The 27,491-nt window shown below is 46.7% G+C and overlaps 1 protein-coding gene across 1 annotated transcript in view; it reads left to right on the top strand.

Annotated features, from left to right (window-relative positions):
* Cnbd2 (cyclic nucleotide binding domain containing 2) overlaps positions 1-27,491 on the top strand; it is a 55,557-nt gene that overhangs the window by 11,056 nt on the left and 17,010 nt on the right. The window contains exons 2-8 of the mRNA XM_041670710.1: positions 6,384-6,521; positions 7,422-7,475; positions 9,252-9,415; positions 11,116-11,272; positions 11,673-11,824; positions 14,226-14,364; positions 24,941-25,055. Coding sequence (XP_041526644.1) covers positions 6,384-6,521; positions 7,422-7,475; positions 9,252-9,415; positions 11,116-11,272; positions 11,673-11,824; positions 14,226-14,364; positions 24,941-25,055 — 919 coding nt within the window. The remainder of the gene's footprint in view (positions 1-6,383; positions 6,522-7,421; positions 7,476-9,251; positions 9,416-11,115; positions 11,273-11,672; positions 11,825-14,225; positions 14,365-24,940; positions 25,056-27,491) is intronic.

The following is a 27,491-nucleotide window of genomic DNA, read 5'->3' as shown; positions in this document are numbered from 1 at the left end:
TGGCAGGCCCCCCAAAAAGCCAAGAGTAAGATATTCTACAACAAAAGGTTGTATTCAGGATGCCAGAATTACACAACAAGCACTTTCTTAACTGCTGAGCTATCTGGAAGGCTACCTGTTGTTATTTAAAAAAAATTTTTGACACAGGGTTTCTCTGTTGCCCTGGCTGTCTTGGAACTTTTTATGTAGACCAGGATGTCTTTGAACTCACAGAAATCCACTTACCTCTACCTCCTGTACGCTGAGATTAAAGGTGTGCATCACCACTACCTGGCTTGTTGTTGCTATTATCATTATTGTTATTATCATCATTATTATTTGAAAGAAGATCTTACTATGTAACCCTGGCTGGCCTAGAACTCACAGAAATCTGCCTGCCTCTGCCTCTTAAGTACAGGGATTAAGAACACATGCCATCATGGCCAGTTGGTGTTATGAATATTCTTTTGAGTCAGGGTCTCTCTATGTAGTCCTTGCTGTCTTGAAACTTGATATATAGACCAGGCTAGCCTCATATCTCACAGAGATCCACCCATCTTTGCCTCCTAAGTGCTGAAATTATTGTCCCACCAAGCCTGGTTGGTATTATCCTTTAGTGTGAAGTATTAAATAGAGTTTTTTTTTTTAGTTTTCATGAATAGAAAATATATACTAGTATATATAATTATACAAAATGATGAGTTTTGTTGTGACTTAAATAGAAATCTTTAAGATGTGTTACTTATAGGCAAAGATTCAGGTTTCCAACAGATTAAGTCCTGTGATTTCATTTGCACATAGATCATACCAAGGGGCCAGCTGGCATCCAGATGAAGCACAGGTGACTTTAGCTAATAAAAATCCCCTATGATACTGGGCAGTAGTGGCTCACGCCTTTAATCCCAGCACTAGGAAAGCAGAGGCAGGCAGATATCTCTGAGTTCGAGGCCAGCCAAGACTATACAGAGAAATCCCATCTTGAAAAACAAAACAAAAAAAAATAAACAAACAAAATCTCCTGTTAGGTATAGAAGAGATGATTCAATGGCTAAAAGCACTGTCTGGTCTTCCAGAGGACCCAGGTTTGAGTCCCAACACCTATGTGTGTTTCACAACCATCCATAACTCCAGTTCCAGGGTCTCTTATTTTTTTCTTTTTTTGGTTTTTTGAGACAGGGTTTCTCTGTGACTTTGGAACCTGTCCTGGAACTAGCTCTGTAGACCAGGCTGGTCTCGAACTCAGAGAGATCCGCCTGCCTCTGCCTCCCGAGTGCTGGGATTAAAGGCGTGCGCCACCACAGTTCCAGGGTCTCTAATGTCCTTTTCTTGCCTCCTCTAGCACCAGGCACACCCAAACATACATGCAGGCATGTGGTGGTTTGAATGAGAAAAGTCCCCCCCATAAGGCTCATGTGTTTGAATGCCTGGTCCTCAGTTGTGGAGCTTTTTGGGAAGGATTAGGAGGTGTGGTTGTTCTTTGCAGTGCTGTCTTTTGTTGTCAGCAAGACGAGTGCTTTTGACGTTTCTGAAATGTCTCTTGCTTCCATTTACCTCATCTATGGACTATTGTGCCCTTGCTTTGGTCTTTGCTTTCTTGTTTGGAAACGTGCCAAGCCTTTTGAGCTCTTTGTTGGTCATGATTAGCATCTGTTTCATGTTAATTGTCTCTCTATTTTGTGGCTCTCATCTGACATTTACTTTTTATGTCTCTTACCTCCTCTTTTTTCTTATTTTGTAATGTTTATTTTTTTAACCATAACTGCTCTTTTTGTATTTCTGTGTATGTGTGGTGTGCAAATCTGTATGAGTGTGTGTATATACACATATACATACATGTACATGTGCATATATATGTATGTGTACACATGCACACACACACACATATATTTACCATGTATGTGCAGAAGTGCACAGAGGCTAGAAGAGGGTGTGGGATCCCCAGGAACTGGGGTTACAGATTGTGAGCCACCATGTGGGTGCTGGGAACCAAACCCAGGTCCTCTGCAAGAGCAGTGAGTGCTCTTATCTGCTAAGGCATCTCTCCAGTGCCACCATAACTCCTGTAGATGAAACAGTTACAGACTCCTAGACAGTGGTAAAAGTGTGCTTAGTTAGGGTTTCATTGCTGTAGAGAAACAACATGCCAGGCGATGGTGGCGCACGCCTTTAATCCCAGCACTCGGGAGGCAGAGGCTGACAGATCTCTGTGAGTTCGAGACCAGCCTGGTCTACAAGAGCTAGTTCCAAGACAGGCTCCAAAACCACAGAGAAACCCTGTCTCGAAAAACCAAAAAAAAAAAAAAAAAAAAAAAAAAAGAGAAAAGAAAAGAAAAGAAAAAAACGAAACAACATGATCATGGCAACTTTTTTTTTTTTTTGAGACAGGGTTTCTCTGTAGTTTTTGGTGCCTGTCCTGGAACTAGCTCTTGTAGACCAGGCTGTCCTCGAACTCCCAGAGATCTGCCTGCCTCTGCCTCCCGAGTGCTGGGATTAAAGGCATGCACCACCACCGCCCGGCGACCATGGCAACTTTCTTGTTGTTGTTTGTTTCTTTATTTTTTTGAGACGGCTTCTTTGTGTTACAGCTCTGGCTGTCCTGGAACTCACTTTGTAGACCAGGCTGGCCTCTCTAACTCACAGAGATCTGCCTGTCTCTGCTTCCCAAGTGCTGGGATTAAACGTGTGTGCCACCACCACCCAGCACACAGAATTTATTCTGATTTCTTAGTTCTCTCTCTCTCTCTCTCTCTCTCTCTCTCTCTCTCTCTCTCTCTGTGTGTGTGTGTGTGTGTGTGTGTGTGTTATGAATAAGGTCTACTATGACTTCTTTAGATGCATGCTAGGCATTTGCTCTGCCAGGGGGCACACACAGCCCTGCAACCTAGGCCTTTATTCTGTCTTCACTGCGTTCAGTGCTCTTTATTCTGTTGGTTGGGGGCTGACTGCAGATGTACCTGGAAAGAAAGGGTGGTACATCATGATGCTTGCAAGTTCAGCTTTTCACTGAAGATCTTAATGCAAAAACAAGTTAAGGCAAGAGCTGTTGTCACTGCGAAGTATAGCTCCCTAGGGGAGGGCTGGACGGTAACTGCCGTCTTTTTCTTCTCCACCCTCAGGACCACAGAGTCATTTAATTTTCTGAGGTCCTTTCAGCATTTGATCTTGCAGTTTGGAGGATTCCCTGCTTGTACTGATTTAACACCACCTCTGGGACAAAGCCATGGGCCCATTCCCTAGTGTCTCTTAAGACACCGGATTGCTGAGCTGAAGTGTTGAATGTCCTTACCTGTAGCTGAAAAGCTTTTACCTTCTTCCAGATGGTTCGATGACTCTGGCAGTCAGCTAGACATTTGAGCCCCAGGATCTTCATGAGTAGGGTTGGGTTTAAGGCCCCTCATGGGGGTTGTAAGGGTAATGCCCATGGTAGCTCAATAAATACTAGATTCCGTTATCATACCGTTGCCTCCTCTTCACTCCAGAATTTTCGCTTGTGACATAAGTAGATTCTCGGAATAAGATTTTTCTCAGAATCAGGCTTCCAGCAGCTCTTGGCAGGGTGTGCCTTGCTGTGGAAGGGACTGTTTGTTTCTAATTTAACGATTTTGTAGGGGAAGATTTGTTGTTCTCCGTGTGAAAGGCAAAGGGTCCAGTTGTGCGCTTTGCCAACTTAGGAAGCATGAAGAGAAGTGTGGGGTCTCGTAGCTGGAAGTTCCTGAGGGTGGAAGAGGTGAGGCTCTGGGAGGGGATCCCTGAGCAGAGAGTTGAAGGAGTAGGCCTCGGTGAGCTGTCCATGGTGAGCTGCCTCATCTGTGGGTGAGGCAGCGGGTGGATGGTGGCACGCTGCGCCTCTGAGAATTCACAGCATGGCAGGAAAAGGGGTGTGCCAGAGAGGCTCAGGGCTGAGTTCTGATCCCTGCTCTGTAGCCTTCTACCCTGGGGTGAGCTCCGAGGTCATGTCTACCCCTTCTTTCTGGAACGGTGGAAAGAAACGAGGCAGGGCAGTAGAGGAGAGTAAGAGGACTCTGGAGCCAGGCTGCCCAGGTTTAGATGCCGGCCACCTGCCAGTCATGTGACCTTAGGCTTGGAACTGGGTCTGCTGTATGGTTTAGCTCCTCTGTAAAGAGAATTTACTGCTGAGGATAGGTGAGAAGGGAACAATGGCCTGACGATAGCAAATTATACTCTGGAAGCATTAATATTGCTAAAGAAGTACTTTAAAATGATTTCTTTTATTTCGAGGTTATAATTTGTCACTTCTCACTTCCCTTTCCTCCAGTCCTTCCACATAGCTCTCCTCGCTCTCTTTCAAATCCATGGCCTCCGTTCTCATTATTGTTGTTACATGCATATATGTTTATAAATATGCATAAATATTTCTAAACATACCCTGTATAATGTTATGCATATGTATGTTTTCACTGTTACTAGATGAACAGTTGGTGTGTTCTTCCCTGGGTGTCTTAGTTAGGGTTTCTGTTGCTGTGAAGAGACACCATGACCGCAGCAACTCTTATAAATGGCGCTGGAGAAGTGGCTGAGTGTCCTACATCTTCCAGGCAACAGGAGATGGACTGTGACACCGGGAGTATCTTGAGCGTAGGAGAACTCAAAGCCCACCCCCACAGTGACATACTTCTTCCAGTGAGGGCATAAATACTCCAACAAGGCCACACTTCCTACTAATACTAACGCCACGCCCTATGATCTTATTGGGGGCCAATTACATCCAAACTACAACAATGGGGAAGACTATTTCTCCTGTCCTCAGCCTTCCTTAGTTGCCTGCAGTTCTTTCTTTCTTTCTTTCTTTCTTTCTTTCTTTCTTTCTTTCTTGGTTTTGTTTTTTAAGACAGGGTTTCTCTGTGTAATAGTCCTGACTGTCTTGGAACTTGCTTTGTAGATCAAGCTGGCCTCGAACCCACAGAGATCCACCTGCCTCTGCCTCCCAAGTGCTGGGATTAAAGGCATGCACCCCCATCGCGTGGCTTCCTTGCCTGCAGTTCTTTATGTAGGGTTGAAGCCTTGCAGGCTTTCCTCTGTCCACTTTACCATGTGTTATTGTTGTCCTTGTTCAGCTCCTATTTAGGCAGCCATATTGGTCAGACTTTATGGGTGTAGCTTCCGATCTTACTAAGAGACACAGCAAACTCCCTGACCAACACATACATGCACATGTATGAAAACCCAAAATGCTAATATGGCAAAACTAATGAGCAATCATTAGACATAGTTTTTCTTTTCTTTTCTCTTTTATTTCCTCCCTCCCTTCCTTTCTTCCTTCCTTTCTTTTTAGTTTTTGGGACATGGTTTCTCTATGTAGCCCTGACTGTCCCTAGAATCTGCTCTACAGACCAGGCTGGCCTTGAACTCTAAGATCTGCCTGCCTTTGCCTCCCAAGTGTTGGGATTAAAGGCCTGTGCCACCACCACCCGGCTTATACATAGCTTTTCAAGTTTATATTTGAAAGTTTTCATAATTTAAAAGATGCAAAACTATCCAGATGTGTTGGTACATGCCTAACATTCTAGCACTTTGGAGACTGAAGCAGGAGGATTGCTTTGAGTTTGGACTACAGAGTGAATTAAATAAATTGTGCAAAAACTAAATTAAAACTTCAGCTTACAAACTTCGGTGCCTAGCAAGTATAAATGGAGAGAGAAACTGCACTTATAGGCTGCCATGCATGTAATTAGACAATTACCATCCAATCATGCATGGGGCGGGGCAGGGCGAGTATGTCTCTGTGAGTTCAGGTCCAGCCTAGTCTACATAGTGGACACACACATACATACACACATGCACACACAAATACACACGCATATACACATACATACACACATGCACACACATATACAGTTGTATTCTTTATTTTCTCTACAAAAATAAAAATTAGTGCACTGTGACTGTTTAACAATTGGCTCCTGAGCCGGGCGGTGGTGGCGCACGCCTTTAATCCCAGCACTCGGGAGGCAGAGACAGGTGGATCTCTGTGAGTTCGAGACCAGCCTGGTCTACAGAGCTAGTTCCAGGACAGGCTCCAAAGCCACAGAGAAACCCTGTCTCGAAAAAACCAAAAAAACAAAACAAAACAATTGGCTCCTGGTGGAGCGGATGCTCTGAGTGTTTACCCCCAGCCCGGGACAGTTTAAAGCTACCCACAAAATTTCAACTGGCTTTCAAACTTCCTGAGAGGATGGGGTGGATGCTGAGCAGTAGAACTCATGCTCGAGGCCCCAGGCTTAATCCCCAGCACCCCAGCCCCACTTCCCAAAGCAAACCTTCTGACTGTGTAACCACTGTTCCAATATATCTCTGCCTTTCACGTCATTTGATTCTGCCCTGTGAAGGGCTGACCAGTCCAAGGGCAGATGACTTCATTGCCCTGGTCCACTCTGTTTCCACAGGGGCTGTACCAGCTCACCTTGGACATAATCATGATGATCCGCGTGTGCAAGATGTTCCGCCAAGGCCTCAGGGGCTTTCGGGAGTATCAGATCATCGAGCCTATTCAACGGAAGCAACCTGTCTTCTCCTTCTGGGATGTAAGTAGCCCCACTAACCAGGGCTGCTGGGATTTCATGAGTACACAGCACATCTCCCGGGCCTCAATCCAAGCCAACTGTGGGAGAAGACAATGGAAACCATGGCCTCTGTTCGTCCCAGTCTGGCATTGGAACAAGTGGGGTGCCCAAGACTAAACCCTGTATTAGATATTCCTTCATGGCCTTGTGGTAGGCAGTGCTGGCTGAGGCAGGCCTCGGGTGCAGACAGTAGTAGTATAGGACTTGATAAAAACATTTTTTTTCCTATTGACAAAACCAACTTTTGCCTGTTGACTAAACGGAGGGATAGATGGAAGATGTACCATGTTTGAGTTACTATAGAAACTTAACAAAGCTTGGGGGCTGGAGAGATGACTCAGCAGTTAAGAGCGTTGGCTGTTCTTCCAGAGGTCCTGAGTTCAATTCCCAGCAACCACATGGTGGCTCACAACCATCTGTAATGAGATCTGGTGCCCTCTTCTGGCCTGCAGGCATACATGCAAACAGAACACTGTATGCATAAATAAATAAATCTTTAAAAAAAGAAAATAAAACATAAAGAAACTTAACGAAGCTTGACTTCACCTGCCCCAGATTTTGTTCCTTTCCCCCACTTTTGTGCGATCCAGTCTGTTTCTTTCCCCTCTTCCTTTTCTCCCTTATTCTTGTTTTTCCTACTGCCATGTCCTTCTCTCTACCCTGTCCTTCCCTCTACCTTGATGCTGCCGTAGGGCTAAGTAGGGGGTGTGGGGGTTTGGGACAGAGGTGATAAACGGCCATCTGGTTGGAGGTTTCCCATAGCTTCCTGTCTATCATGGTGGCCCACGTAGACAGGGTTTTCCATGCAGAACTCCAGGGGCAGTTTTACTGCTTCTTCATTCTCTGTCTCCTTTCTTTCAGAAAAAGAAGCAATGCCGGATCTCGTTTGATACCTTGGAATTTGCTGCAGAGGAGGTGTGTGGGGCGGGGCTTCTCCGTGTGGGGCTCGGGTGGGTCTGCCCTTCTGTCTGTTTCGGGCCGGAAGAAGCGCAGCACGAAGATGGTTTTAGTCCAGGTTCTGCCAGTGCTGGTGGCACTTTGAAGGAGCCATTCCATTTCTGGTGAGAGCGATCCTGCCCCCTCTTCCCCAGCCCTGGCACACCAATGGTGTTGCCACTGTTTAACTGGGGAGGACCAGACTGGGGAGTTTCTGGGTTTGGACTTATGGGAAATCAGCAGAGAGCAGAACAGACTATGTGATAGACCCAGTCAGAGGAGAGCAAAACTGGGTGGTGGGCCTGTTGGTGAATTCTGGTTTGGCACTGAGCTCTCTGAGGGATTTGACACATACATGCCCCTCCTGTGTTGGATATCCTTTAAATGGAGTCCCGCTCTGATGAGAGAAGGCCTGTATATCCATGAGCCTGTGTGATGTGGGCTACCGGCTCAAGCATAATCATCACTGCCCTTCCTCCTCCTCCTTTGTGCTTTTTTTTTTTTTTTTTTTTTGGTTTTTCGAGACAGGGTTTCTCTGTGGTTTTGGAGCCTGTCCTGGAACTAGCTCTTGTAGACCAGGCTGGTCTCGAACTCACAGAGATCCGCCTGCCTCTGCCTCCCGAGTGCTGGGATTAAAGGCGTGCGCCACCACCGCCCGGCTTCCTTTGTGCTTTGAGACAGGGTTTCTCTGTGTAGCCCTATCTGTCCTGGAACTTGCTTTGTAGACCAGGCTGGCCTTGAACTCACAGAGATCTGCCTGCCTCTGCCTCCCAAGTGCTGGGATTAAAGGCATGTGCCACCATGCCTGGCACCTTCCTCTCCTCTAACCACCAAATTCTAAATATTAAGTAAAAATTTAGCATCCAATTTTAAATGTAAAGGATCCTGCCTATTTATAGGAACCAGTCACATTCTCCCCGGTTCAGATCTGACTTGACCGAGGTCTGTAGCCCATTTGGGCTCTTCTCTGAGGAAAAAGGGAGAACAGAACTTCCTAACTGGTGCTATTGCCACCTATGCCCACCCCATGCCCACACCCCTTGCAGGTGTGGGCCCTGTTTTTGGCTCTCTTGTATGCAGTCTAATTTCTCATGGCCCCTCCTTGGTGAAACATAGTAAGGAATTCTTCTAAATTCTGTGTTTCTTCAGATGAGCCAATGCCTGTCACTAGGCAGGGAAGGGTTACCAAAATTTTGCCCTGATTCACACAGGGGAAACCAGGGAGCTCTCTAAACACCACAGAACCCTAGACTTGAGGGACACACTGTGCATAGGAGTCAAGAAAAGGAAGAGGCTTCAGAAGGGATACCCGCAGTGACTGGCATGGCCTGTAGACAGTGGCAGTCCAATGAGACTTGACTACACAGAAGAACATGGTAGCTGAGACAAGGACAGCTCTGCCCCAGCTGCAGTGTGCTTGTGCTGGGCACCATGAGGTCCTGAAGCAAGAACAGCCCCATCCCCTGCTTTGGCAGGTGGCAGATCTATCTGGGGACCATGAGGTTCTGACGCAAGGGCAGCCCCAGACCCTGCCCTGGCAGGTGGCAGGTCTACTTATTTTCTGAGTTTCTTCACCAAATAGGAGTGATTCTTGGTCTGGGTGCAGATGCAGTGAGATGGGTGTATAGATGCTAACTCTAACGGTTGGCACATGATCCTCAGTCCACGTTAGTCGTTACTGTGCGTAGAACAGGTGAGCATGTAGCAAGATTATGGAGAGTTGCCAACTAAAACCCTCCGGCTATGTCTCCCCAGGGGCACTTCCCTCCACGGGCCATTTATATCACCCAGAAGAAGCCATCCTGGAGGACAGACCAGGAGATCCAAGCGCTCTGCAATGTTCTTCAGGTTTTAGATTGCTACCGCAACTATGCAGAGGCCCTGCAGCTGCTCCTGGCCAAGGTCATGCGCTTTGAAAGGTCAGTGAGAGGCCCTCTGCCCCTGGCTCCTAGACTAGGGTGGGGCTAGGCAGGAGGACTCCAGGTGGGAAAGGCGTGGCAGGTCGCTTGGTGAGGGCAGCAGCATAGCTCAGTCACTCGCTGGGTGTCATGAGATCTGATGATCCAACAGGGACTTCTGAACCAATCTAGTCTAACTCCAAAACTTTTCAGATGCAGAAGCGAGGGGCAGGGAGGGAGACCACTCAATCTAGTCACTGGGTTGGGTCTTAGTCCATTCCCTGTGGCTAATAACGCTACAGTTGGGCTAGTTACAAAGGAAAGAGGCTTTTGGCCTATGGTCTGGGTCAAGGGCAAGGAGCCACATTTGGTGATGAGCTTCTTGCTGGTGGAGCCCCAAGCATCATACGGTGAAAGTCAGGGAGCCTATACATATATCCTTTGTTCTTGCTTCTTAAGAAGCTACCAGTATCTGATTGTGAGGGCTCATCCTATTGATCTAGTCCAATCCTTTTTCCCCTTGGCTTTGGAGATCGAACGCAAAGTCTTGTGCAAGTCAGTGCAAGCAGGACTGGTAGGCCCTGTTTATCTTCTAGTCCTAGGGATTGCACTTGGGCCTCACACTCTTCTTCTGAAGAATACCTCCTAGACCTTTTCATATTTTTTTTGTTTTGAGACAGGGCTTTAGGCTGGCTTCAAACTCACTCTGTAGGCCAGGCAAGCCCTGAACTAGAGATTTTTGCCTCAGCCTCTTGGTAGCTGGGATGACTGGCCCGTGTCTCCAGGCCCAACCTTCCTCCCCGTAGTGCTAAAATGGTTGCCACGGTCATAGCTCCTAACGTCTACCTTCAGTCTGACTCTAGTTGGAACGAGTATCTCTTGGGTCAGCCTTGGAATTTTTCCTTCCTTCCTTCCTTCCTTCCTTCCTTCCTTCCTTCCTTTCCTCTCATTGGATTGGCTTTGCCTAGAATCATTAGTAGGATCTGGGTTTAAGAATTTCTAACAAACCCAATTTGCACTAGGCTTGGGTGTCTGTGCCCTAAGTGTGGGGAGTATAGAGCTACTAGAGATGCTCTCTCTCTCTCTCTCTCTCTCTCTCTCTCTCTCTTTCTCTCTCTCTCTCTCTAATTTAGGAAGGGCACACACAGCACCTGTGTGGAGGTCAGGGGACAACTTGAGGGAATGAATTCTCCCTTTCTACCACATGGGTCCTTGATCACAAGCTTGGGTTGTCAGTCTTGGCATCTAGTGCCTCCTCCTGGGACCAGTCTCACCAGCCCCTTTGTCTGTCTGTTCCTAGCCAGGTCATCTGTAGTTCAGAGACAAGAGAGTCTGAGGTTCAAAGAGGAGATGACCTGCTCAGAGTCACACAGCCAGGTGCAGAACCAGGGTTCGGGTCCCATGCGACCCTAGAGCCAGCGCTGATCGCTGCTCAGTTTCTCTAGAGTCTGTTGTGTTGGGCAGCGCTGGTCTTTCGAGTGCTCACAGATGCTAAGCTACACCAACAGTGAGGCAAACTGAAGCAGTCGCTGCTTCCAGGAAGCCCCAGTGTAAGTGAAGCAGCAGACCTGCTAGGTGTGAGGGGCGGGTCCAGCGTGACAGACAGGGGCTGGGCCATTCTGAAGTCTCCTCTACCCCAAGGTTGTGTCTTCCTGTCTTCACTCAGAGCACACAGCCCTGAGTCCGGAGCACTTCTTAACTAGAAGTCAAACCTTTCCCAGGTTTGGTCGCAGGCGTGTGATCGTCAAGAAGGGGCAGAGAGGCAATAGCTTTTATTTCATCTATCTGGGCACGGTCGCCGTGACCGAGGATGAAGATGGGAGCAGTGCCTTCCTGGACCCTCACCCAACGCTGCTGCACAAGGGTGGATGTTTCGGGGTGAGCCAGGGGAAGGGCCTCACTTCCTGGGCCAGGGTTGTTGGGAAAGACAGGGCTTCTGTTCCAACCTCTTATCCAGGCCCTGCCTGCCTTGTCCTTGGTGCAAGTCACTGGCCCGCGTGCACCCTAGGACCCTTACCTGTGAAATGCAATGTGCAAAGCTGACCTCTTTGCCTGATACTTAAGGTATACACCCTGTTCTGCCCCACAGACACAGGGATGCCATAGACCGCACAGAGAGGCCTTGCCAGGTCCCCCTTTCCTCTGGTCCGCTCAGACCTATCGCCTCTTTTCCACTAACGGGTGTAGTGGTGGGGTGGGGGGTGAGTGGGAGTACGGAAGAGGCTGAAGCAGGACTGGGCGTGGCCTCACACTGTCTTTGTCCCTGTTCACCCACCAGGAAATGGGCCTTCTGAGTACTGCAGTAAGGAGGGCCACAGTGGTCTGCATGGAGGAAACCGAGTTCCTGGTTGTCGACCGGGAGGATTTCCTCGCGAATAAGCTGGACGATGAAGTTCAAAAGGAAACTCACTATCGCTACAATTTTTTTAGGTAACCTCCCCTCATTCAGTATCTTTCCTCCTCCTCGGTGCTTGGCTCTGCCCTTGGGTGGAAATATTCTGGTGTGGTTGTTGGCCCGAGGTACTCTAAAATACTCATTTTCTATCCAACTTCTCTATGTAGCCAAACGCCTTCAGGTCTCAGCTCAGTTATCCCTTCCTTATGGAACAGTAAAACCCAAGAGACGAGAACTTAGATCGAGCACTTGCTGGGCCAGGCAGGGTGCTTGTGCTTTGTACTCGTTCCCTTTCCCTGTCTCATCTCTAGTCTCACATTCAATCCCGTGAGGTTGTTTGGGTTATTTTCTGTTAAGTATTTTTTTGACTGACAAGCCTCTCCACCAATGCAATAATCCCAATCAGACCAAATTAGACTGAATTAGAAGATGCCCAGGTTTAATGGGCACTCCTAGGTGGCCCCTGGGAAAACACAGAGGGAGGGAAAGAACCGGAATGACCACCAAAGAGGTGGTCTTGACCCTCCCTGGGGAGGGGTCACCATTTGGTGGGCTTTCTTGGAGATAGAGTCTGGACTGAGGCAACTCTCAGGGGAGGGGGCTTGGAATGGAGTTTTCTGCCCAACATTCCAAAATGGATGCCAGGGGGGCTGGGGTGGAGCCCCCCAACCAAACGTTTTTCTCAGTGTGTAGATGAGAGTGTCAGGGCTCAGGGTGATGGCATACCACCTCTGATTTAAAAGTAACAGGGTCTCAACATCCTATTTCACTGAGGTACCCCATCTGTCATCACCCAGATAGACAGGGTGCCCCATCTACTGCTGCACCCTGTGTTCCTTAAAATCCCTGTCCACACTGTGACTCTTTATTGTGTACTGATTTTTTTATAGTTTGCATGCCATATCTGACAGTAGTGTGCTGACAGGGACCAGATGTAGCCACCATTGTAATCTTCCCGTTGTCATGGTGCTAAGCACACATGATGCTCATCAAATCAATGTTGACTAAATGTACTGGATGGAGGGGTCTAGCCCCTGTGGCTGGGCCTGGGAGGTAGCATCACCGAGGGGATGGAGCCTGGAAAAGGCAGGAGGTCCTGAGAGGTGTGCAAACTGTGGGGAAATGGGTCTGACACCAACCTCCACTCTTGGGCTTAGAAAAAGGAAAATCCCACGGACTAAGTAAATTTAACAGGGCTTATTTGAACTGAGCAAAGCAAAGCAAAATTAAACAACCTGAGACTCATATAGATCTCAGAACCAAAGCAAATTCTGAACGTTCCAACAGCAACATGATCAGATGCAATATGAGACAGATAACTAGATTACTACAGCCCAGCTAGTAATATGTTACAGCTTAGCCATCTGTGATTTAGGAGCTCACTGTACAGGAGTGGTTGTATCACTTTGTTCTGAGCCCAGGACATGGGCCCAGCCCAAATCCACAACCTCGGTTTCTAAGGTAACTCCGGGTAAGGGTTTACACATCTTGGGGTTTAGTTTCTTGCTTCACGAAAAGGGACAGTGAAAGCTTCTGCCCCAGACTCTAAGGGTGGGGTATGTGACAGAGGAGAGGGCCCAGGGCATGGTCCACACTAGGTGCTGTGCTCTTCTTGGCATGTTCCTCCTCTTCCTGCTTTCTAGATAACCCTCTGAGGTCAGGCTATGGACCCTGCTCCCATGTAATGCTCAGAATTGAACTCATTGAACTCGGCATGTTTAGTGCCTGAGCCACCTTGAGTTAGCCAGCTCAGTCAACCTGAGTCTGTTGAGTTTGGAGCCCATCACATGTTAGAACCGAGGGAAGTCCATCATTGTCAGCAGCACCGTGAAGTCACCAGACAGAGAGAAGCAGCTTGTGTGACTCATGGGGCCTGAGGCCAGGGAAGAGATGGCCACTTTGGAGTGAGCCTTTAAACAACTCTAAAAGACTCTAGACTTCTTTCCTCTCCCCCAGGCTCTGAGCTAAATGTTTGAAGCTCAGGGGCCAGAGGCAGCTAGAGGTTTGTATAAGCCCTGGGGACCTAAGGTTAGGGCAGGACCCCTTGACTGGGAACCAAATAGCCAATGTGCTGAAGTAAAGAACCATCTGAGCTGATGGCCCTTGCTATGGGGAGAGCTTGTGAGCCAGAGTTGTAGGGAGTAGCAGAAACGGAGCCAGCAAGAAGATTCCTGGAGGGTGGAACAGAATGCAAGGAGCCAGGTTCTAGGCAACTCAGGGCTGTCTGGGTGAGGACAGGGAGGGGGCACTCAGTGGAAGAGGAGGCCTTGAGGAAATGCAGGATGCTGATCACAGACTGGGGAGAAGCGACATGCAGTGTGGTGGAATCTTCCACCCCAGGCATTCTCTCAAGAGTCCAAGAACAAGGCCCCTTTCTGGACTGTTCTAATATCAGGTGCTAAGTTCTGATTAGGCTTCCCTCTCCCCGATCCCCAGGAAGTTGGATCTGTTCCAGTCCTGGTCTGATGAGAAACTCTGGCAGCTGGTGGCCTTGGGGAGGCTAGAGAAGTTCTCCCATGGACAGCTGGTGTCAAAAAACTTCGTGGATTCGTCATTTATCATATTTATCTGCAAGGTGAGAGTCTGAGCAGGGCCAACTTAAAGCCCAGCCTCTGGCCGGGAAGACATGGTTTGGGCCGGATCTGCAATGCACGCAGCTCAGGTCCTTGTCTGACCATGCTCTAGCTTAAGGTCTACTGCCAAGCATGGCGTGCTTGCCTCAGAGGGTTGCTGTGAACTTCGGGGTGCACAGCGTGACCCTGTTGTTGGGGGTAGGGATGGGAATGCACTGCAAATGTGGAAACCGTGTGTAGGACCTAACTCTGAATGGGCTGCCTCTCTCTGCATACATGCCTCTATTCAGATTTATAAGTTAGGCACAGTAAGAGATTTAAGTTATCATAAAATAGAACTATTATGTACTGAAATACTCTACCCTCACCCCTTTTGTGATGATGTAAGATGAAATATAAAGAAAACAACTTTTAGCCTTTCTTTAGTGCAGCGCACAACTCCTGTCTGCGCTCTATGCGCGACCATACAGTTCGCGAGCTTTGGGCAAGGGGCTGGAGATTAAAATACACAGAGACTCACACAGACAGGGACACGGACCTCTAGTCACTGGTAAGAAGCCCTCTATTCAATAGCACCACGGAGACTTATACACCCAACACAGTCAGGTGGGCCAACAGGTGAAAACCTCATCCTCTGATCCTCAAGGCCAAGGCAACACGTGTTCGTGAAGCAGAGCTGGTAAACAACTTTGTCACAGCTTTCAGTAACTCAGATCAGAAGGAAAGTAAAGATCTCTAGCGGGGAAGAGCAGCTGGAGGCCAGGACTCCAAATGGTCCCAACACTTTAGCATATTTGTATCACAAAACCATAGATTTTGTGTTTTGGGTCACTGTTAAGTAAAATAAAGTTACTTGACCATAGTATCTGACACTACAGCAGATGAGCTGATAATGGAGAGCTATCAAACACCTCACAGGCAGTAGCATATATAGTGTGGATACATTGGTCATGGCTCATGTTCTAGGCAGGATAGAGTAGGCTGGCAAGAAATATACCCACGCTACTCAGAAGGGCACGCAGCTTCAAACTCACGATTTGTGTATTTCTGAGGCTCTACATTTGATGCTCTTAGTCTGGAAGATTACAGATGACTATAACCACAGCTAAGCTCTTGTTTATGGTGCACATGCTGCGTCTCATCTTGGTCTCACAGTCACCTCCCAAAGGTTGGTAGGGTCCTCATTCTCATTTAACAGAAGAGTAAACCGAGGCACTGGGCTATGAAATGTTTGTCCATGGTCACAGAGTTGGGGCGGGGCCAAGGTTCACTTCTGGTCTGTCTGACTCCAGAGCCTTTCTCCAGAACTGGGCTTGGAGTTGACCTGCCAATTCCTTACACTGTAAATCACCAAAGAGTTTTGGTGCAATTTTGCCAAGGTGAGGTTGGTCCAGGATGTGGATGGATACAAAGATGGAGAAGACTCGTGTTCTCCGTCTATCTCCTCCACTGGATCTGGAGCATAGTCAAAGTCGCCAGCGCCAAGTGCCAAGGAATAGGTGTATGGGAGTGATCTCCAAGGACTAGGGGAGGGGAAGCTGCAAGGCTGCAGGCTTTGAAGAAGCCTCCTGAAGGAGGTGAGAGGAAGGTGAACTTCAAGTATTGAACCCGTGGATCAAAGAAACGCACAGGATCAACATGCACTAGAGCTGGCTTGCATGGGCTGGCCCGAGCTGAGTGTCACATTTTCAGGCATTTTATGAGTTTACACATACTTATTTTTTTATTTAATTGATAACTTTATCAATAATAACAACATTTATAGACATCCTAGTGTATGCACATAGGACACGCAGGGTAACAGCTGAGCTCTTTTGGATTCATGCAGCTCCTGCAAAAGCTCCAGAAACCTTTAGTCAAAAGCAGAGCCCCAACCTCGTCTGGTTCCTGTTGTGGAACTGCAGGGCTGGCTCTTTGTGTCCAAGCCCTGATTCTCCTGGTGAAGATACTAATAGGGAGCATCAGTGTGCTGAAGTCCCACAACGAGGAACAAATGCATTTGTCCTTACCCAGGAGGAAACAAGCGGATAGTATCACTGCAGGATGGGGGACCAAGGACATGGCTCATCTGTGGGAGGAACGCTCACTGCAGCCCGTCTTGCAGAGACTTTGGAACAGTAAATAACCTTGGTGATTATACAGTAAAAGATATCAATGGAAAGTAGAAAATCAGGATGGGGCCGGGAGTGGTGGAGAGCACCTTTAATCCCAGCACTCAAGTGGCAGAAGCAGGCGGATCTCTGTGAGTTCGAGGCCAGCCTGGTCTACAAAGTGAGTTCTAGGACAGCCAGGGCTATTCCACAGAGAAACCTTGTTTCAAAATACAAATAACAAATAAATAAGTAATGATACAGAAATGAACCTGCTGCTTTCAGACACTAAGAGGAGGAGGACGGAACAGGCAGGTGGGATGAACCAGTGAATTCCTAAGCAGATGACTTGAAAAGGTCTTTTCATGATGACCTCTGTGCCTAAATCTAAAATGACTAGTGCCTTCAGTGACCCGGGGCCAGCGTTAAATACAAAAATGACCATAGGGCCAGCGAGAAGGCTTAGTGAGTAAAGGAACTCGCTACTAAGCCTGAGGACCAGAGTTCAATCCTTGAATTCACATGGTGGAAGGAGAGAGCCGACCCGCAAAGTTGTCCTCCGACCTCCACATTCGCGCTGTGGCTAGTGCCCCTCTATTGTTTGAGTCATCACAGAACACACACCACTGATGAGCAAGTGTGCAAGCTACCAGAAGTCCCAATTTACTGAACACCATCCATGTGAGGGTAAGAGTGGACGAACAAGAGATGGCCTAGGAGATTTTGATGAAACTCGCTGGGGAAATGCTGCCTTCAGCTTCCTTTGTCAAATCCTGGCTGGTCTGTGAGACAGCGCCATCAAAGGTGACTGAGAACCGGAGGGCTGTGTGGGATTTCTAGAGTGTGCGTGTTTTATTTTGTACAAGTGGTCTCGACCCCCTACCTCTGCTGTGCTGAGAACTGAACCCAGGACCCTTCACAGAGTAGGCTAGGAATTTATCATTGAGATACATCGCCACCCCCTTTAAAAGGTTAGTTTGCATTAATTGTACATTTTCTACATCCACCACTGTTTTATTCTGGAGACAGGGTCTCCCTATGTAGCCCAAGGTGGCCTCGAACTCTTCATCCTCCTGTCTCTACCCCTCCAGTGCTGGGGGTACATGGGCCCCACACCTGGCCTGAAGGTAACATTTATGTACGTGAACATGTATTTTTCCTGTTGCTAGTCTTAGCAGCACCACTAGGGGTAGTGTTGTTCTTCAGGGGCCAGGCCCAGTGAGGGAGAATTAAGACCAACTAACCTGGAGCAAAAAGGGATTTATCGCGGGCTGGTAAGTAGGTAGAGGATTTGTGGAGCGATGGAGGGTGTGGAAACCTGCAGAAGCAGATCCTGAGCTGCATATGCCTGACACACAGACCAAGGAGGAAGCCGCTCCCACAGCCAGTGTAGAAGTAATAGGGTAGATAACAGATAACTGGCACCTCCCAGAACCAGCCTCGTTAAGTGCACCTTTGCTGCAAGGAGCTGGGATGGAAGCGACTGGCTTCCAGTCTCTACACATTCAAAGGGACTGGCTTAGCGGTTCTGTCCCCTGCCCCAGGCTCTGGAGCACTGAGATTACAGACCCCTGCATCAGTGCCTCCACAGCCAGCTGGGGTGTTTTTTTTTTTCTATTTTCATCTGTAAAATGGGACCATTGAATTCATAAAGTCTTGCAATAAGAATTAGTTTAATAGCCAGGTGGTGGTGGCACACGCCTTTAATCCCAGCACTCTGGAAGGCAGAGGCAGGTGGATCTCTGTGAGTTCAAGACCAGCCTGTTCTATAGAGCGAGTTCCAGGACAGGCTCCAAAAGCTACAGAGAAACCCTGTCTCGGAAAACAAAAACAAGAACAAACAAAAATCCCCAAAAGGAAAAAAGAATTAGTTTAATAATCAAAATCTTTTTTAAAAAAGAAGGTGGGCTAGAGAGATGCTTAAGCAGTTAAGAACATTATTGCTCTTGTTAAGGACCTGTGTGGGGTTCTCAGTACCCACATAGTGTGGCTCACAGCCACCTGTAACTCCAGCTCCAGGGGATCTGACACTCTTTTGGCCTCAGTCAGCAACTGCATTCATGCGCACATGCGTGCGCACGCGCGCACACACACACACACACACACACACACACACACACACACACCTCTGTACATGTGCCTGTGTGTGCAATTAAAAATAGTAAGATACATCTTTAAAAAGTAACTTTGTCGGGAGGCAGAGGCAGGCGGATCTCTGTGAGTTCGAGACCAGCCTGGTCTACAGAGCTAGTTCCAGGGTAGGCTCCAAAGCCACAGAGAAACCCTGTCTCGAAAAAGCAAAAAAAAAAAAAAAGTAACTTTGAAGCGCATGGGTCCTGGGTTAATGCTTACCCACCAATCCAGGGCTTCTAACAGCGGTGCCGCCCAGCCAGCACCCACACCCGGGAGCACATGAGAAACACAACTTCTGCCAGGCACAGCGGCAGCTTCACATAATCCCACCGCTGGGAGGGAGACCAGGAGCTCAGGGTCGTCCTTGGCTATCTAGGGAGTCTGAAGTCAGCGTGGGCCAGGAGACACTGCTACAAAAACCAAACAAACCCAGAAAACAACAAACAGGGTGTCACCCGGGTGCAGTGCTGTGTGCCTGTGTTCTTGTAATCCAAGTACTTGGGATACTGAGATGAGGAGAGGATTGCTTTAAAACCGAGGCCAGCCTGGGCTACATAGAGTTTCCGCCTCCTTGTGTTGGACAGTCTATGGGTCTTGACAAGTATCCAACCTACTGCCATATACAATAATTGTGCTATCCTAAGACCACCCTATCCCACTTATGTCTCCGCCAGCCCCCAGCCAGGAATCTTAGGTCTATTTTTTTAAAAAAATATTTATTTATTTATTATGTATACACTATTCTGTCTGTGTGCATGTATGAAGCCAGAAGAGGGCACCAGACTTCTTTACAGATGGTTGTGAGCCACCATGTGGTTACCGGGAATTGAACTCAGGACCTTTGGAAGAACAGGCAATGCTCTCAACCACTGAACCATCTCTCCAGCCCCCTTAGGTCTGTTTTTATTGTCCCTATAGCTTTACCTTTTCTAGAGTGCCACAGGTTGGGATCCTAGAGTATGTTGCCTTTCAGATTGACTTTTACTTAGAAGTTTGCATTTAAGAAAATTTTATCTCTTGAATTGATTTCTTTTTAGTGTTGAATAATATTTCATTGTCAAGATGCACCATAGTTATTTCTCCATATACATTTATATAAAATATATGAAAATTCTCAAGCCCCCTGCACCCCCTGAGCTATTAAATCCAAAAGTCCAGGAAGGAGGGCTGGTAGTTGTCAAAGCTTGAGTATTCTGAAGCACACTAAATTACTTTTTTTAAAAGGGAAACCTCTGTCTCTCTCTCTCTCTTTCTCTCTCTCTCTCTCTCTCTCTCTCTCTCTCTCTCTCTCTCTCGATTGGTTCACCACACAACCTGCATGGAAGTTAAATGCCACAAGTGACCCTCCAGGGGAAATAACACAAAGGCCAGAGTTTGGCTGCCGGCAGGGCACCCTGGGCCAGCAGTGGAGTTCAGCTTGTTCCTTACAGTGTTTCACTAAAATCTAGCCTTTAACATGAAGGTTTATGTATCAATTCTCATCTGTGGCTTTGAGAATTCAGAACAGGCACCCGCACACCAGATCCTGTGTGTCCTCTAGCAGGAACTCAGCCGCCCCTGTTTTTTTCTGACTTTCATTCGCTATGTAGCTGGCTCTTCACCTGTTCAGACTTCCTCAGCATCCAGACTCCTGTACTTTCTGCCACGAGAGTATGGAGTCAACCGCCAGCCGCTGATTTCCTGTAAGGGAGGTTCGGGAATAGGATTCCCACTGGTATCTCAAACACAATTAATGCCCACAATCAATCCCTTCTGGGCCACTTGGCACACATGGCTGGACCTCTCTCTGCAAGTATCAGAGGCAATAAAGATTTTTGAGAGATTCTTCCGAGAGGAACCGCTGCTTCTCTCTCATCTGCGGTCCTTGGGTGAGACGTATATGGTGAATGAATGTTGGACAGGGCCTGGCACACAAGGAATTACTGGATGTCTGTCCCCTTACCAATAGCAGCCTGTCTTTAAGTTCATCCCTGCTGTATTTCTTAGACTTCCTATTAAGAGGCAGATGATTTCTATAAGATAAGAAATAAAAAGAACATGTTTTTTTCTGGAGCTGGGATTCAAGCCTGGAACCCTACATATGTTAGGATTGCTTTGTTCTTGTTTCTTCTTGAGGCAAGGGGCCTGCTGACCTCAAACTTGAAATCCTCCTGCCTCAGCCTTTTTGTGCTGAGACTACAGCCTGTGCCACCATTCTTGGCTTGGAGACCCATATCTTGATCTAAACTCCCATAGCAGAAAGGCAGGAGAAGGGGATGCTGGGAATTAAAGACTGGCTTTTAAAGTTCTCACTCTGACCATCACGAGCCCCCTTTCTAGGAAACTGATCCAAGCAAATCAGGGGGTTGTGTCCAATCCAAAACTGAGGAAGTCCCATCCCTCTGCCTGTCCAGGGAGCTGCTTCAGTGACCTCTGTAAGAATTAGAAGACGCACCAGGTGGTGATAGCACATGCATTTAATCCCAGCACTAGGAAGACACGGGCAGATGGATCTCCGTGAGTTCGAGGTCAGCCTGCTCTACAGAGCAAGTTCTGGGATAGCCAGGACTACACAGAGAAACCCTGTCTCAAAAAACAAAAACAAAGAGAACTGAAGATGTATGTTAGTTGCTTGCTGTGCAGGGCATCAACAATCAACAAACGGCTTACATTGTCACTTTTTCTCGGTCATCTAGGAGTAGCATAAGTCTGTAGGTTGAGAATAGAGAAGGAAGGACAGTAGCTCCCCTAGTTCTATCCAGCATTTTCTGCTGACCGTTAGTTACCTGGATCTGAGTCATCCCCACTCCCAGAACAGAGGACTTGTGAAAGATGAAGGATTTGGGTTAAATTGGTGCTTGGCTATGCTGAGCAAAATAAAACTTACAGATAATGCTGACAAATTAGAAACAGCCAAATCTGAATCTTTTAGAAAATGTTTTCTGGGGCCTGGAGAGATGGCTCTGTGGTTCAGAGCACTGACTGTTCTTGCAGAGAACCTGAGTTCAAGTTCCCAGCACCCACATCAGGCAGCTCACACCTGCCTACAACTCCAGTTCCACGGGATCAGATGACATCACCTGGTCTCACATAACAAGTACACACATAAAACTAAATAAACATTAAAATGTCTTCTTGAGTTAGAACTTTCCAATCTGAACTATTTTTCTCTTGATGAGTTCAAAACCTGACAATAATCAACCAAATTGACATATTGAACCTCCAGAATTTCCAACCTCCAGAAGATGCCCTTGTGCCCTTTCTCAGACAGAATTCCCCCAAAGACATTCCTATTACAATATCATCACAACTTGCTTTTGAGATTTATTTAGTGTGTATGGGTGTTTTGCCTGCATGTATGTCTGTGTACCACCTGTGTACAGTGCCTATGGAGTCAGAAGAGGGTGTTGGATCCCTGGAACTAGATAGAGTTTTATAGATAGATAGTTGTTAGCTACCATGTAGGTTCTGGAATTGCCCCAGGTCCTCTGGAAAAGCAGGGTTCTTAACCTCTGAGCTCCCTCTCTAGCTCCAAGCTGCCTCTCTAACCCAACCATAGAATATTTTTTATAACCAGTTTCTGAACCTCCTAGAAATGGAATAACACTAGTACATACATCTGATTCTTTGTTACTCAGCATATGTTAAGGAAAGACATATGTTGAGCTCCCTGGTCAGGAAGTTGATATAGAAATAAGCACTTTGCATTGGTATGGGTCTTGGTCTATTGATACAAATTTAAGGTCAATTTTGTTATACTGTGTTTATGTATTTCTGCTCTTGTTTAAGGTATCATGTTTGTGCAGCTCATTAAAAAAATGTACAATTAAGGATTACAGCTTGATAGTCATTTATAATCGTCAAACTTGTAGTCATGTTAGGTTTCCTAGATATACAGAGATATATTTCAGTTTAGATAATCTTCAACACTTCAAAGACCTACAGTATATGGCATTTAAAAGGTGTTAAGAACTTAGACAATTTGTCGACAATGAGGCAAGTCAGCTTTGGGTAGCACCGATCTGCTTCAAGAGGCTCATGGACACTGAAGAAACTTGTTATGGAATTTGTCTTCAAGGTGACAAGGCTAGCCATTGGGCAAGAAATTGCTCTTGACTGGACTGCTTGATGGTGTGTTATATAAATTGGACATGCAGGACCCACAGAAAAGTGACTGCTGTACTTGCCTAAAGAAGGCGAGACAGTCCTTTTGGGTTCTGCTTCACGAAAGAGTCTGTTAGACATTCTGCAGGACACAGAAGAAAGTGACTGACAAACTGTCAATATAGGCGAAACAACCTTTCAAATTTCCTGCTTCATGGAAAAGTCTTCTGGAAACTATGGGCCTGTAGGCTGAAGATGGGTGCTCCAACATTACAGAAGAACTTTGGGTGACTGTCCCAGGCACCCAAACGCTGTCAATTCTAGAGTTTTGGACGTCGCTTACAATGCATTTCCTGTTTACTTGGCTAATATTGTATCCTTCTGGGGTTTTTGATGGAGTTGAAGACAGATAGTTACAGTTTTCCTTACGTATGATAAAAGATAAATTAGATATGAAACTTACAAATATTGTAACTAATTCTTGCTTGATATCTGTTTTGTTATATGTAATTTTACTATGTTAAAGTTGAAACCTTCCTTTTTATTTAGACAGAAAAAGGGAGATGATGTGGGATTCCCCTGCATGCTATTAATATGTTTTATTATCATTGGTTAATAAAGAAACTGCTTTGGCCTATGGCAGGGCAGAATAAAGCCAGGTGGGGAATTTGAACAGAGATATAGAGAGAGTAGGCAGAGTCAGAGAGAAGCCATGTGGCTACAAAACCTGACCGGTAGGTCACAGCCTTGTGGTGCTACACAGATTAATAGAAATAGGTATTTAAGATGTAAGAGCTAGTTAGAAATATACCTGAGCCATCGGCCAAATAGTATTGTAATTAATATAGTGTTTGTGTGATTATTTGGGTCTGGCTGGCTGGGAAACACAAGCACAGTCTCTGTTTATAGGGAGTCTAATGAATCAGCTCTAAGCCAACTGAGGGACCCATCTTGTAAAAATAAGGTAGAGAATGACTTAGGAAGACACCTGATATCGTCTGGTGTCCACATGCTTGAGCATGTGTGTGCACACACAAACATGTACACACATGCAAATAAAGAATTAGCATAGAATAATATTCTAAGCAATAACATAGGATTATATTTTGGGGCTGATGTCTAACTGGGGTTTCTTTTTGTTGGTTGGTCTTTTGCCCACTATGTAGCCCTGGATGGCCTGGAATTTGCAATATAGATGAGGCTGGCCTTGAACTCAGAGATCTGACTGCCTCTGCCTCCTAAATGCCTGGATTAAGGGTGTACCACCACCCCTTATCCTCTTCTCCTTTTGTCTTTGCTAGAGTTACCTGAGAGGTGAACATCATCCTTGGGAACCTAGGTGATTTGTTTTTGTTTGTTGTTTAGTTTTTTCAAGACAGGGTTTCTTTGTGTAGCTTTTGGCAGTCCTGGAACTCACTCAGTCGACCAAGCTGGCCTTGAACTCACAGAGATCCATCTGCCTCTGCCTCCCAAGTGCTAGAATTAAAGTCATGTACCACCACCTGGCCTTTTTTGCTTTTTTTAAGAAAGGAGTTTTTTGTTTTGTTTTGTTTTAATGTGTATGGGTGTCTTGCCTGCATGTATATAAGTTCACCATGTGTGTGCCTGGTGTCTGCAGAGGCCAGAAGAGGGCATTATTAGATCCCTAGGGACTGGAGTTATGGCTGGTTGTGAACTGCTGTGTTTGTGCTGGAGACTGAGCCTGGCTAGTCTGGAAGAGCAGCCAGTGCTCTTAACCACTGAGCCATCTCTCCAGCTTCACAGGTGATCGTTTCGAAGACCAGAAATTAGCTGCAGAAGAATTATAAAAGTCACTGGGCAGTGATGGCGCACACCTTTAACCCCTGCACTCTGGAGACAGAGGCAGGAAGATCTCTGAATTTGAGGCCAGCCTGGTCTACAGAGTGAGTTCCAGGATGGCCAGGGCTACACAGAGAAACCCTGTCTTAAAAAGCTAAAGTGTGTGTGTGTGACTGTCAGTATCAGCAGGATGTGTAGCCTGCAGTGAACAGTACCACTGGCTGTGTCGTTACATCCTCAGCGATGACTTCGGTCAGTGTCAATACTGTGTGTACTTTCTATGCTTCTTTAGGTGCTTAAATTTGCTACGAGACAATAACATTTTTATTAAGGAAAACACATGGAACGATATACATTGAGCAAATAAAACAAAATGGGGTAAGGCCAGGTGGATATAAAGCTTCCTTTCAAATCCTGGCTTGCCTGGAGTATCCAGGTTTAACCCTTGGCTTATATCTCTTGATGTGTCCAGGGCAGCTGTGAGATCCTGAGGATGATAGACCTGGGAGCCTCCAGTACCTATTATAAGTGGGTCTGGCAGCAGCTGGATCTGTTGGACTACAAACCTCTGGGAGTTCACCGCGAGGGTAAGTCACACGGCCACATCTGTTGATGGCATAGCTGGCAGGGGAGAGGTGTGTCCCCTGGGCCCTGCCCTGGTTCCAGTCCCCAGTCCATAGACTCATGGGTATCTGAGTTCAAAGGGGTGAACAGGAGATCAGCTTTGACCCTCCTCTTCTACCAGCTCTAAGAGCCTGATCGTTGGCCCTGCCTGCTGGCTCCTCCCTCCCTCTCTGGATTCTTCCATGTAAGCAGTACTTATGCCTCATGCCCCCCCCCCCCGCCACCCGTCTTTCCCCAGTTCTCTTCTGCTTTTCACATCTTAAATGATGCATTCTTATTCAGAGAATTCTCCTAGACTTCTCGTGCTGAAGCAGCATCTTCCACCTCAGCCCTCATTACATCCCATTTGCATCTGCGGTATTTCTCTTGTGTCGTGTCTGTTCCACTGCAATCACTGAATCTGAAATGGTTATTAAATGGTTGCCTCCCTAGAATTTAAACTCTAGGATCCCAGGGCCCATGGCCATCCCAGGCATCTTATGTATATTCAGAGTGACTCACAGGGTCAACACTCATGTTTTAGCTATTGTGGATGGTTTTGAGTATATCCCGAGTTGTGACTGTACCTGTGTATTCTTGGGTACCTATCTAAATTTATATATATATATATATATATATATATGGGGGGGGGCACGGATAGTTGCTATCATTCATTGAATTCTGCATATACTCAGTGATTTGTTTATACAGAAGTGTAATTCCTAACAGATGTATTATTCAAGCCTTTCTAGAGTAACAGAACTTAAAGAATTAATAGCGCTCTCTATATATAGAAAGAGGCTTTATTAGAATGGCTTATAGGCTGGGGTTCAACTAGTCCAGCAATGGCAGCCTGTGAGTGGATGGTAGCTGTGAACAGTCCACAGGCTGGATGCCTTGGCCATTCTTCAGGAGATGCTAGAATCCTGAAGAAGTGGGCTCCAGTGCCAGAGAAGGAATGGACTAGCCAGCAAGGTGGGAACAAGCAGGCAAACAGCAAAAGCTTCCTTTCTCAGTTTCCCTATATAGGCTTCCAGTGGAGGGCGTGGCCAGGTCAGAGGCGCTACCTAGCCCAGATCCAGATTAGAGGTGTATCTTTCTACCTCAAAGATCCAGATTAGAAGTAGATCTTCCCACTTCAAATTAAGCAAAAATCCCTCAGAGGTGTGTCTCCATTCTTAGGCTTTAGTTAATTCCAGATGCAGTCAGATTGACAACCAAGACTAGCCCTCACCTCAGATTTTCAATAAGATACAATTGTATCTCCATTTTACAGATACAGAGACTGAGGTTCAGAGAGCTGAAACTTCTGTCTAAAGGTCATACAGATACTAAGTAATGGAGGGCTGGAGAGTGCAGGCCGGCACATTGAAAGAAAAGCAAAAGCTTTCGTATTTGCCAAAGGCTCCAGGCATGCTCAGTCTCCAGTTCTTGGTATTAAACATAACCAGTGTGAGATAAAAGCTTCTAGAACCTGCCTGAGGTGACAACTTCCCGACTTTGGGTGGTGTTTCTGTACACAGGAGGCTGTATATGTGTGTGCACGCGAGAGCATGTGAGAGAGTGTGTGTGTGTGAGAATGTGTGTGTGAGTACGTGAGTGTGTGTGTGAGTATATGAGTGTGTGTGTGTATGTGTGTTATACATTTGAGTAAAGAGACCCAGCCCTCAACAGACAGCCACAGTGGCCCAGGGGTTACAAATTTACTAAATACCAGCACTGGCTTCCTCCCAACAATCCTTTGAGATTATAATCCAGCCTCTCCAAGTTCACTTTGTGGATGTGGCCAGTTGTTCTGATATTAGAACTGAAACCAACATTGGTGGCTGGGCAGGGAAAAAGGTGTGTGTGTGTGGGGGGGTGTGACAAAGATAACTTTGGAGCTTGACAGAGCCATGTTTACCCCACATAGTAGGTGGCGTTGGTTAATACTTAAATCGTTTGATCTGGCTTCTCCATCACTTTTCCAGACAGTATCACCGTTAAATGTAGTCAGAGGCTGCGTGTTCATTCCCAGACCGAAATAATCACACAGAAACTATATTAATTACTACACTGCTTGGCCTATTAGCTCAGGCTTCTTAACTAACTCTTTTTTTTTTAAATATTTATTTATTATGTATACAATATTCTGTCTGTATGTATGCCTGCAGGCCAGAAGAGGGCACCAGACCCCATTACTGATGGGTGTGAGCCACCATGTGGTTGCTGGGAATTGAACTCAGGACCTTTGGAAGAGCAGGCAATGCTCTTAACCGCTGAGCCATCTCTCCAGCCCTTAACTAACTCTTACATCTTAAATTAACCCACTTCTATTAATCTGTATATAGCCACGAGGCTGTGGCCTACCTACAGTAAGGTTCTGGTGTGCCTTCCTCCTTCGCCAGTTACATGGCATCTCTCTGATTCCGCCTATGCGC

The sequence above is a fragment of the Microtus oregoni genome, unplaced genomic scaffold (assembly GCF_018167655.1).
Source record: "Microtus oregoni isolate MIOR12 unplaced genomic scaffold, Mior012 000020F_ref0000438, whole genome shotgun sequence".
Classification (NCBI taxonomy): Eukaryota; Metazoa; Chordata; class Mammalia; order Rodentia; family Cricetidae; genus Microtus; species Microtus oregoni.
The sequence above is the reverse complement of the archived record's forward strand: the minus strand, read 5'-3'. Positions and strand labels throughout refer to the sequence as shown.